The 12,421-nt window shown below is 38.9% G+C and overlaps 1 protein-coding gene across 4 annotated transcripts in view; it reads right to left on the bottom strand.

Moving 5' to 3' along the window:
* The window catches only part of bcr (BCR activator of RhoGEF and GTPase), a 78,420-nt gene that overhangs the window by 787 nt on the left and 65,212 nt on the right, over positions 1 to 12,421 (bottom strand). For all 4 annotated transcript variants that reach the window (XM_062434262.1, XM_062434264.1, XM_062434263.1 and 1 more), the window contains 13 exons: positions 9,013 to 9,134; positions 8,558 to 8,723; positions 8,274 to 8,393; positions 7,797 to 7,872; positions 7,599 to 7,703; positions 7,072 to 7,146; positions 6,580 to 6,677; positions 5,476 to 5,607; positions 2,920 to 2,979; positions 2,493 to 2,602; positions 1,409 to 1,548; positions 412 to 546; positions 100 to 205 (listed from right to left, as the gene is read on the bottom strand). In XM_062434262.1, coding sequence (XP_062290246.1) covers positions 100 to 205; positions 412 to 546; positions 1,409 to 1,548; positions 2,493 to 2,602; positions 2,920 to 2,979; positions 5,476 to 5,607; positions 6,580 to 6,677; positions 7,072 to 7,146; positions 7,599 to 7,703; positions 7,797 to 7,872; positions 8,274 to 8,393; positions 8,558 to 8,723; positions 9,013 to 9,134 — 1,445 coding nt within the window. The remainder of the gene's footprint in view (positions 1 to 99; positions 206 to 411; positions 547 to 1,408; positions 1,549 to 2,492; positions 2,603 to 2,919; positions 2,980 to 5,475; positions 5,608 to 6,579; positions 6,678 to 7,071; positions 7,147 to 7,598; positions 7,704 to 7,796; positions 7,873 to 8,273; positions 8,394 to 8,557; positions 8,724 to 9,012; positions 9,135 to 12,421) is intronic.

Raw genomic sequence — 12,421 nt, 5'->3', positions numbered from 1 at the left:
AAAAATGAAATTGATCTATGTTAATATGCTTCTTTTGTTATTGCAATTGAATGCAATTCTGTGAATGTATCTGCATTAGTTTTAGTTGTTCTTTCTTACCTCTTCAGGTGATCCAGAAGGAACAGGAATGTGACCAGGTTTGGTTCTGGCAGTGACAGTAGCAAGTTCAGCATACAGCTCTCTTTGGCAACACTATCAGACAGGGCTGCACAGAAGTAAAGGACAAGATATGCTCATTATTTATAAAACATTTACTCATTGAATGAAAATGGACATTTTACATTTCTTGCAAATGAAGCAACCGTTGGTGCACATTTATATGTTGCAACTGTGGAAAACCTACAACTCTAATACTTAGTTTGCTTGATTGATTGATTGACTGATAATTAACTGTGCGATGTGTCGACTTACTGATGCCGCCTGCAAAATTGGGGTAGAGCTCATCAGTGAAGAGCGGCTCTGGCAGCTCTCTGAAGTACAGCTTCAAGGTCCCGGCGATGGCGTTGACGTCCATCTCGCTCATCATCACTGACACGTCTTTATGATCTGCAGGAGACAGCGAGATGAGAACAACATGAAGACAGGAGGCTTGCACTGACAAAACGGAAGCATCTTGGCACAAGCAGGCAGTTGCCATGCATCTCATTTTTCCAGTATCTCATCAGAAGTAAAGTAACTCCACTCCATGTAAGAAACACACAAAATGCTTATAAAGAGTTAGTCTGGTTACTCATTTCACACAATGGAAAATGCCTCAAATGCAGAGCTACGATAATGATCACCTGATTAACAGAGACAGAAAGATTAGAAAAAGGATTTCCTTCAGGTGACGGTCAATAAATCCTCTCAGCTTTCTTTCCTATAAATGCATCGCAGTTACAGTATTATAATTTGCTGATAGATGTACTGAAATATGGAAAATGCAAAGTAAACATATATTTGTGAATACAATACCCACTTTCTGTAATATCACATTTTCTGTTTACCTGCAGTACAAGTAGCTTCTGTAAATGGTTTATTGTTTCTGAAAATGGGTCTCTAAAATATGTTCCTTTCACGATTCTCCTCTAATGTCTACTACATGTAATAAATAATTTTAGAGTTACCACATACAGAATAAACTTGGAAAGATTGTTAAGGAGAGATGTGGATGATTTTAACTGGAATATGGTGGCATTTACATGGTTATGTGTGCCAGAAGTGAATTAAATTTAAAGGCTTCATTACATATAAACTGATCTTCTTTTCAATGAGTAAATGTGAATCTTGTGAAACCAGTAACATACAGTACACACATTCATGTGTTGACTGCTATTTCTTATAAAAAAGCATTTTGTAATTTGTCCATTTAAAGCCTCTTGAATGCCTTTTTGTGCACAACAGATTAATAGATAAAGGCTTCACTCACTGGTGTCAAAGGCAGTCTTCAGGGCTTGAATGTCTGTGGCCACTCCTGATACTCGGTAGATGCCCACCTCCTCCATACCCCTCCTTTCAATCTCCTCTAGGCACTGCCGGACAATGTAGGGCACCTTGGAGCGTTCTCGCCTGGGCAGAGAGAAACACAACATTTTTATCATCCAATTAGTTCAAACATATTAGCAAAAATACTGAATAAATGATGAGGTGTAAAATGTTTTCTTTGTAGTGATAAAGGGAGAAAACGAACAAGACTAATAGCTGTGTTTTGTATTATTTTAATTACTGAGGGGCTAGTAATGCCTCAGGCTCTTTGCTGCTGTTTCTATTGAAATGTTTTACCTACAATGCTAATTGATTATTGCTGGTAAATTTAGTTAACCCACTTGTTACCTTTAATCCTCATTAATGTCAGTTATCACCAACCAAGTGTTCACTATGTCAAGAAAGTGTGAAATGCCTGCAGGTTTATTTTCATAGAATAAGGAAACAAATAGAAACTGCAGGCTGTAAATCATGTGTTATGCTTTAGAAAATAGTCGACAATATTGTAAAATATACATGATTTTTAATTAATGGGCTAAAACATGCCAAAGTCTGGTTTAGGTGTTTGCAGATAGCTTCCTACAGCATAGGCCTAATAGTTGGCTCCATAATTAAAGCTACAGTCTTGAATTACAGTTTCCATCAACACTTTTACATTTTTTTCTTCTTCTTTTTTTTTTTTTTTTTTTTTTTTTACAAACAAACCCCAAAACAAAAAATTGCTTGTGTAAATTGTAATGAATATAACCTTGTTGCATACAATACTGCCCCCAAGTGAGGACAGCAAAGCTATTGGAACAGTGCTGGTTATAAAATTAGGTCAAACCTACAAGAAATTAAATATTACTGTGTGAGCTCTGTATGAAAAAAAACTGGCCAGGGGTTGAACCTAATTGCTGACCTCTGGAATGGAATAAGACACTTCAGGTGGAGGACAAGCATCCATCCAACTGGACATGGGGGCAGGGTTGGTACTTGAATAGTACATATAGTTATTCTGTAATCAAATAGCTTCTGTGTCAACTCACTTGGTCACTGTGGAAATCTTGATTCCAAACACACCCATGGGTTTCCGCGAGGGCATCCTCTTCAGGCTGAACTCTCGGCTGGTGAACTTCATGGACAGTTTGACCTCGATCTGATATGGGAAAAAGTTACTTAAAGTTATGCAGGTTTACAGAGCGAGAAGCCGATCTACAAGCCTGCAATCTGCAATGGTTTTCTGAGATCTTGAGGAAATCCTGCCATGTTAAAACCAGATGTATACTGCACTGTTTCACAACCTCCTGGAGACATCGTTGATCCCCTTACTGGTATGTGCTACTATATGAGGTTGTATCATCACTGACTGTGACACCTAATAATATGAGTATTTTCAGATTTGACAACTGCTTAACAGAGAGAGACTGCATCAAACTAATAGCATAAAGTAGAAAGTCGATGTGATCCACTCACCCCGTTCATGGGAATAACTGTTCTCTGCCAGTCTTTGCCTTGAAGAGTCTGAGGGTCGAGCTGAGTGACGAGACCAGAAAAGTTTGACATTTTAATACATATACATTTCATAGTGACACTTCATTTGAACTATGATATTCCTTTATATCCAAAACCATGGTGCATGTGTGAAAAAGGTCTCCTGACTCAGCATTTTAAACTCTTTTTGAAGTGTAACTTGCAGTTTTTGACGTTTCGTAATGTCTGAGCTCATGCTGGTATCAGAGTGTTAATTGGCTATGTCAATCAAAAAGGTTTGCTTTACTTTCAGTTACTTGTATGCTTGGTGGTAGCAGGATACATACAAAAAACTACTTGCAAACTAATTTCAATACATTTTTTGGCAGTGGAATTAGATTGTGATACAGATCCAGATTCATGTATATCGAAAAATTAAAGACGACAAAGAATGTTTTTTATGATTTCCAAAGACACAATCTCCCTATTTTCTCATGAACCACTGTAGCTACATGAATTTTTAATGTTTATTTGCTTTGTTGAGATTAAACTGTCTCTACATACTCTCGCCCTACTTATGTACTGTTCAGCTATGTCAACATCACAGTGCATTAAATTATAAGTGCATCAACAGTACAAATCTTCCCTCTATGACAGTGGAATGTTGTAAAAGGTGGTTTTGTTGTATTTTTAGAAACATGATGGCACAAATACAATTTGTTTAAAGGGACTAAATTCACACCCAAACATGCATGCACACACAAACACACACACACTCAGATCTGACAGAGCCACGGCCATCTGGGGCGATAGAAGCTGAGTACACACACACATATCTAACGTGAGGAAATAAACACACACACAATATACTATATCGTATGCTGTATGTTTACCTAGGCTAAACCCCATCTGGTTGCGTGCAAAGCGTAATCATGTTTCTCATAACTGAATCTTTCACTGCTGAGAGCACTCTTTGGTTTGAGCCATTTATCTAGAAAGAATTACATCCCACTAAAAAACAGCAAAGCCACAAGGGCTCCACTTGCTTTCTGATAAAAATGTTTTAAAAGCTCATATTTGTTTTTTGTTTTTTGTGATCAAATACAGTTTTATCTTCTCAAACCTTTAGTGGTGAAAGGTTTAGCGAAGCCTGCGCTGTTTCCCAACAAACAATTTTCCAATAAATCACAGATGTGTAACACTAAACCCTATTAAAAGCTGAAATGAAAGTATGAGCCGGGACACTTTACAACACTGTAAAAAGACAATAATGTGATAAAGACATGCATACTATACAGTTATGCAAATAGCTGATGAGGCCTGCAATGTTTAGTTAAAAATAATTTAGTACCTGAAAACATCTAATATGACTTGTGGTATGTATGATTAGTGAGAAGTAAATGGTTGTTTTGTTAAACATTGAAATGGTCGGTAAAACAATAAAACTGAGCAGTAATCTGAGGCTCGTGCTGAAGACAGGAGCAGCAATTTCTCGCCTTGGATTTACAACAACCCTGCCGAGTAACTTTCTCACCACTCTGGATGGTTTGTTTTGAATGACATCATCAGTCAAGAAGCGATCATATCTCAGGAGTATGAAAGGAACCACTAGGTGGAGCATGTGACTATAATTCACTGTTTGGCAGAGTGCACACACATAGAGACTTGTCCTATTGTCCGAAATGTAAGATTGTTTATAAGTTTGGTGAAGAAAAGCAAGAAAATAACCCGTTACACATCTTTCAAATACCCAGACACCAGTGTCCAGCTGTGTCCACTCACACACGTGTACACTGACACACACATACTTGACCTGTTTGTGGGTGGAGGAGTGAGTACAGAAGGAATTTAGCGCCAGTGAATCAAAGCAGTGACTCATGTTTCCAAGTCGTTCTCTCCCTGCTGTATCTTTCTCTCTGTTTATCTCCTGAGTGACATTTGGCATTATCTTGCAGTTTGGTGTCGTCGTGTCAACCTAAATACCTGCTATTTAAATCTGCTATCAACTTGGAATCAGTCAGTCTCATGGCCAGCTTGTCAGGACAGTGTCTGAGTTCAGGTTTTTTCAAGAGTGTTGCTCAGGATTTTGGTATTTTTATAGGCAGAGCACTTAATTTCATCGATGCAAATTCCACCTGTGCAGGACGCTGTTATTCAATAACCATTATAGACCTCAGAGTGTGACGAATGTTTCAAACAGCTAAACGTGGCAGAACTATGATTGCTCCAAGGGTTTATGTCATTCTGTCAGAGATGCTGCTCATTCTTTCGCCTCATTGTAAATCCTAACGGAGCAGAGTGACCATTTTTAAAAAATGATTTAAATTACACACCCATGTTCTGAACAGCCATTTCTCTCAATTCAACCGACCTCTACCCATCCATTACATATTAAGGTAATTCATCTAATCCAGCCACTTGCAACGTCATGCTCCATTTAAGTCCATTCATTGAGCAACAATATGGATTTCATGCTTCGTAGCAGTGGTGGTGACATAACCGCCTATCAGTAATGAGTCACGGTGGGTCTGCTGAAAGGGGGGTGATGTCATGTCATACCGGGATCTGTCCTTTCCCCATGATGCGGTCTGAGCTCTCTCCATCCTCTTTGTTCTGTTTGGTCTTGTTGTAACACTTCTCATAGCAGAGGAGCCTCAGGGTCTGAGAGCCCTCCAGCTCAATCTCAAACTCCTGAGGAGAAAAAAAAACAACACTTTTTTTTTTTGCAAAAAAGGTAAAAACATCCAAGCTTGCATTGACTGAAAAACAATGACAAGAATAAAGGCAGAACAAGAATGACAAAGATGATGCGAAACAGAGAAATTATAGACCAAGAAAAATCTGAAAACCCACTATATTTTGTCTGCATACATCCAACCACATAAAACAGAGCTGACCAACATTCCCTGTAATTATGTAAGGGAGCACTCTGCATATGGTCTGCACATCGTTCTGAGGCCCACATTGTGTTGGTTCACTTAACATTTGGACAGATGTGAGTCATCACCAGCAGCTCCTCATTAACTGATATTATTTCCACTTTGCTGGGCCTCAAAGAGTCTTTGGGCCCAGGATAGAAAAAATTGCTCTGCAGATGAATGATCTGCTGATTGTGTCTCAAAGCTCTTGCTCCTCTGTACTGATAACCTCCGACATCCAGCTGTGTCATTAATGCATACATGTTTGTGTGTTTGCTGTACGTTTACAGGGGTTGCAGATGCTCCGAGTGTTTTTTTTTTCTTTTACATACATATTTTCATTACCCAAAGATGGAAAGTTGAAAGTGATTACAGAAGCAGATGTCAGATAGGATACATGACAGAGATGCGTTCATGGACGTCTTTGTGAATTGGTCTTCCACACACAAAAAACAACAACGGCCCTTTATTATATTGTATTTGATATTTTTGTTGACATTTGCACAGTGTACATGTATTTATAATCATCTGTCAATGTCATTTGAATGTGAATTTGATTCAACAGTTTAAGAACCAAACTGTGCAGATACCAATTTGACCGTCATTATTTAAAAAGCCTGTGTCATGTGTGATTAATAAAACATGTTTAAAATGTCCAGAATTTCAGCATCAACCTATAACTGATCTAGACATTGGGGATATGTGCAGTTATATAATATAAGCATGTATTGGACTGATCTCCTACCTCATTCCATTTGGGTTCAGTGGTATATCTATATACTCTCGTCTTGGCTTTATTTGAAAAGAAGCCAAAGGAGTCCACCTCCATTGTGCAGTAGAGATCTGAAAGAGAAGAAAAGGTTTGAACAGAAAGTCACATGGGTGTTGAGGTGTTCTTTGTGAATTACGTTAGCAACTGAAATAGCAAAATGACTCAGAATCACTGTGTCAAATGCTTCAAGAGTATATTTCCATATTATAAAATGTGGTGAATAGAACAAACCAGCGGGTGAAACTTTGTTCTAAAAATGAATGTAATTTATGAAGGAAACAAAGAATCCCTGCATTTCTTTCCATTCCACCATGACAACAACTACAACAACAAAATAAACACGAAACTGCCTTTCAGTTGAGCAGTTTGAGCAGTTGAGCTTTCTCAGTAGTATAAAACTTTCAGCTCGTTTTGTCTGATTATCTGTATTTTCGGATGCTTGCATAGAGGCTGAAAGTGACTCACTCAAGCTCTGTTTGAGGCCGGAGGCAGAGTGGACGATTACATTCAGGAACCCGTAGAGACCGGGGGATTCATCCTCTGGAAAAACAGTCAAACAGTCAGCAGGCAGAGAAAAAAAGAGAAAGAGAGCGAGGAGGGATTAGAAAAACATGCAGATCTCTGTTTGTTTTGGAGCAGAATCCTACAGTGTAAAACATTTGGCTTAAACCTCTCTGTACTTTTTATCCTCATCTCACCCACAATTATTAATCATAGGCATTTCTTTTGACAGGATTTTTTTTTTTTTTTTTTAATTTAAAAAAAAAACTTTTTCATAGTTTACAACAAAGCTTCCATCCAAGACATGGACTCAAGCAAGTAGCCAAGAAAGCATGAAAGCGTAGCTACACTTTTGCAACAAATACTTATAATGTTACACAGCAGAATCTACAAAATCCTTCATTTGACAGTTTCAGAAGACTTAAAGCGTAAACAGCATCTGCATGAGGTCTAAAAACAAATACTTTCTAATACAAAAATAAGTATCTTACCCTCTTTATTGACACTAAGTGGAATGTGGTGGACAGTCTGCAGTTTTAAACAGGAGCTGGTCAACATCTGCAGCTCCATAGAAGTCAAGGAGGACGTTTTCAAACCTAAAGGGAAGTTATGGGAACAGTTAGTGTTTATCAAAAGTTAACAATGTAAGTGTGATCAATAATATTTGGTTTTGACTCTGAGACACGTACATTTCTTCTGCTGTTCCTTAATTATTTCCTTCCACTCTGCACGTTCATAGTCAGATGAAATCAGAAAACTGTAACTCTGAAACACAAACACACACACACAAAAAATGGCTATTATTTTACAAGCAGAATGAAACTGTGCTGTGGCGTTTTCTCATTCCACCTGCGTTCACAGATGTAAAACATCATATAGCACTCGCTCCACAGTGATATGAGGAAGTCTGTGCATGAGACAGATCAAGGAGAATTAATCTTATGGAAGATCGGCGAGGGGGATATTGCGCTGGGAATGAAGCGGGAGGAGAACAAAAAAAGAAGCAAAATGAGGAGAACCGGTTGGGAGAAAAGATGAAATGTGGAGAAGAAGAGCGAAAAAGGAGCAGTGAGAGGAGGAAGAGGAGGAGGAGGAAGAGGGCAGAAATTATGATAAAAAATCAGATTGAAGAAAAAGAGCCAGAGAAAGTCGGAGAATGTCATCACCTTGCCGTTCTTGTTGTATAGTCGGAGGGGCGTGCTTGGAGACGTGAGGAGGAGCAGAGACTCCTGCTCAGACAGCTTCTTCCTGAGACGGTCGATGACTTTTGAACCCTTGTTGGCTCTCTGAAATCACAGATGTGAAAACATGAATTAAAAGCAACTATGCATGTTTCTGTGGGAAACCATGAAGCAAATCACTGCATTTTTATGCTTCAAATGATATAAAGGATCTTGTCACAGTTATAGTAAATCTAACTAGGATTTGCACTGGTGTGTATCCACGTTACCTTCTCTCTCTGGATCTCACTGCGGAGGTGTGAGATCTTAACTTTCATGGCGTCCAGCTCTTCATCTGGGACCTGGGGGATAGTAAGTGGCTCGGCCTCTTCGGGGCCCTGGAAGGTCAGCTCGGTTAGGGGGATGTACCACTTACTGTCATACTGTTGGTTTTTACTGCAGGGAAAGAGGGATGTAAAGGAGGAAGTGGAGTAATAAAGGAGGATAAAGATGATGATGAGTTGGGGAGAAAGGGGGGGGGCAGTGGAAAGGGGAGAAAAATATAAAGTTAAGTAAGAAAAAACAGCCCCAAGAATTCTTTATCTGAGAGTCATCTGTTATTTGAGAACACAGAAAGGTTCATTGTGCTGATGGATAAAAGAATAAAAACGGCGTTAATATTTTAAAGGAATTTAATATGATTTTACAAGTTGCAATAATTCACCACTCATCGTTCAATTCTTACCCTCCGATCTGTTTCTTCAGTTTGGCGCAGAGCAGCAGGTCACTGAAGAAGAAGACATGCCGCAGCTTCCTGGCTCCCTCCACCAACTCTACCATGAAACTATCTCTCAACAGCTGCCGATTCTGCAGGGACAACAACAGCGTTTAGGCATATTAGTGACATGAAGCTGATCCTGTCAATAACCAAACTGTATGCAATTAGCTCAGGAGAGAGACAGATCTGCAGCTTGTAACAGAAAAAACTGTTGCTGTTTAGGAGTATTGATCATTTCTGTGAGTCGTGGTTAAAAAAATAAATAAATCAGCAAGACAAAGCTTTTACTTGCAGCTTCGTCATCACCCAAAATACACCTTGCACCCAAACAAAGGTTTAACACCCAACATAATGATGTTCATTACATAAGAAACCTGCAATTACCCAAAAGTGTGGATGCATCACTTGTACTGATTGCCCAGTAAATTCAATTTCCTGGTCACAAAGGAGTGAATGAATGAGCTATGCAGGAAATGGATAGTGATATTAGGAGCTACTGGGACTAGTCACTGATGTCAGACTATGTAATGAGGTATGTAATACTGTCATGTACCAAAAGGGGGCAGTGATGTAATTTTCCAAGTAAGAGAAGACATTTACAAGTGTGGACAACACAGGCAGCAGACAGATGTCAAACCACAAGCCAGTAGTAAACCGTCCACCTCGTCATGTGTATAATGTTGGCTTTACTTGTGACTCGACTGCAAAAAAAAAAAAAAGAGACTGCAAAAAAGTTCATTTGTGCCTTTATGCTAATCCTTTTGTTAGTGTGTCTTTTTAAGTGCTCAGTTTCAATCATTCTGCAAGTTTCCAGCTGATTTCCTCCACCAGTAATTGTTATTTTTCATGATTACACCAATATTTTTAGGGGTAATAATCTTATTTTTTTTTAACAGACACATTCAGTGTATGTGAATGAGAGACATAATGGTCCATACACTGCTGCTCACCAAACCAAGCAAATCAGAAAGTAGGTTTGATAAATTTAAATTTACTATTTTTACTATTTCTGTTTTTCTCATCAGGACACCATAGCTTCTTATAGCTTCTCTCTCACTTTCATGTTGCTCCACACTAGCACCCCCTTCTCCAGACCCAGTCAATCACACAACACCCTAGCCAGTAAAGCCTTCAAGCATGACATCACGTCTGCTCAGAACCAATCCCATCCCTATCTCGGTGTGACTCTCCTTTTCCTCCCCCCTCCATCAAGAGCACACAGTCACTGTCACCACCAGTCCATGCTGAAGTGGAGCTGATGCTACTGTTGGAGAGACTGATGTGCTCACAAAACCTGACCGGACATCTGCTGGTAAAGAGGAGGATCATGCTGTGTCACTGCTTACAATAAAGAGGGTGAAAGGAGGGAGGGTGACAAAAAGAAGACAGAGAGAGAAATAAGAGCAGGAAAGGGAGAGAAGGTGTCAGAGAAAGAGAACTGAGAGAAGAAGAAGCCAAAAAAAGAGAGGGTAGCTACCGATGGAAGTGATGTAATGCCACTGTTTCTCACTATAGACACCAAACCATGTGACACAAATAAGGATCAAATAAAAGTTGAATTCCCAATGGTGGATATAATTATTAGTTTCTAGCTAGATAATAAAGCATGCGATGGTGACGGCTAGCGATAGATAACTTCCAGATGGGGTTGCTTTGTGTCTTTTTGGCATTTATCTCTAGGGGCAACAACGATCTGTCAGTCGACACAAAACATCTCATTCCTTCCTCTTCACCACTGTCCAGATATAATTTCCTGATCCATTTTGTGCTATAACACAGACTACATATATTTTGAAACTGCGCATCATTAAGTTTACACGTTCATCATTCAGTCTCCATCGTTTATTTTTGGGTACCTTGATGCCACATCTATGAAGTCATCCCACATGCAATGTATAATCCCTTGAGGATATTTTCTGAGTAGAATATAAAAGAAAGCTCCATCTTCCCTTGCTTCTGTCTGTCTTCATGCTGTCACATCGGCCTATATATAGGACGTGTACAATAATCAGAACGAGACATGGGTCACAATGCTGCTCTTCGTTATTAGCATGTTGCTCAAACACATCATTAAACTGTAGAGAAGAATGAAGAATACTTGAGTCATACTGTAAAGCTATACGTGAATACAACACACCGTCAGTCTGATCCTTATATCACATATCTGTAATATGGTCATGGATTTGAGGTTTAAAGAGCATTTAATCCATTGCCAATTACATGCAGATTATAGCGTATATAAACAAGGATTAAACTATCATAAGTAAACTATAAAAAATAGATATGGAACCAAATTCTCCTGCTCGTGATGTCTTTCCTCATGCCAATTATTGCATCCAGTTCTTAGAAGATTGTTAATAAACCTTTAAAATAAGTGTTGATTTTTGCACTGATGTTGCAATTTTTACTTTTTAAGAATTTTTTTTGTCCTCTCATCTACCAGAGAGGACAGTAAGAATTTTAGTGTGCAAGTCAACTCCTTTTCCCAGCTAATATCTCCTGTGATAATCATAACGAGCAAATACATACACTGGACTGGATTATTGATTGGATAATCAAACAAAACATACAACAGTAGGTTAAGTATACTATCCAGAAAGCACTTAAACTGCCCACCTACTCGCTCAGATTAAACGGAAGGTTCAGCAGAAAAATGATGACACTCTTTCGTGTTACGCAGGAGCTACGAGAATTGTCTCAAACTGGACTGAGGAAGTACACTGCCCATCACGCCTCACTGGTAATCCTCTAGTCCATTGATCTCATGATAAAGAGATAAGATAAAAGGAGGGATAACAGCCAGATCGGGGATTTACAGGCTTCTGACTGTGTGCGAGTGAATGTGAATCATGTGGGGGAATAACACAACACTGGGACACATAAGTGTCTGTTTAACCTGCACATTCAAACCTGCCATTAACAATCTGGAACAAAGGTTTTAGTCCCTTAAAATCTAAAATCAAATCATCAGCATTAATGAAATCGTATTCATTTTTTTTAATCAGAAATTGAAAAGAAGAAAATCTTTGATCTATCACAGTGTTTTTAAATCCTGGTCTTGGGGCATCCCGTCCTACATGTTGTTTCCTGGCTCTAATACACCTGATTCAAATGAATGGCTCGTTATCAGGCTTCTGCAGAGCTTGATGACGAGCTGATCATTTGAAGCGGGGCCTTTCGCAGTGTTGGAAGAGAGGTGCATCTCAAACATGCAGGGCAGGGGTGCCCTAGGACCAGGACTGAAAAACACTGATAATAGATTAAATAATGCTGTTATTGTGTGTTTTATTAATTTAATACTGAATGGAAAGTTTACTCTCTGTAAATGTTTTTTTGTTTCTTGTTTAATTAGGGTCTAGAGTTTAATCTTTGGATG

Source organism: Scomber scombrus, chromosome 15 (genome assembly GCF_963691925.1).
Source record: "Scomber scombrus chromosome 15, fScoSco1.1, whole genome shotgun sequence".
Classification (NCBI taxonomy): domain Eukaryota; kingdom Metazoa; phylum Chordata; class Actinopteri; order Scombriformes; family Scombridae; genus Scomber; species Scomber scombrus.
The sequence above is the reverse complement of the archived record's forward strand: the minus strand, read 5'-3'. Positions and strand labels throughout refer to the sequence as shown.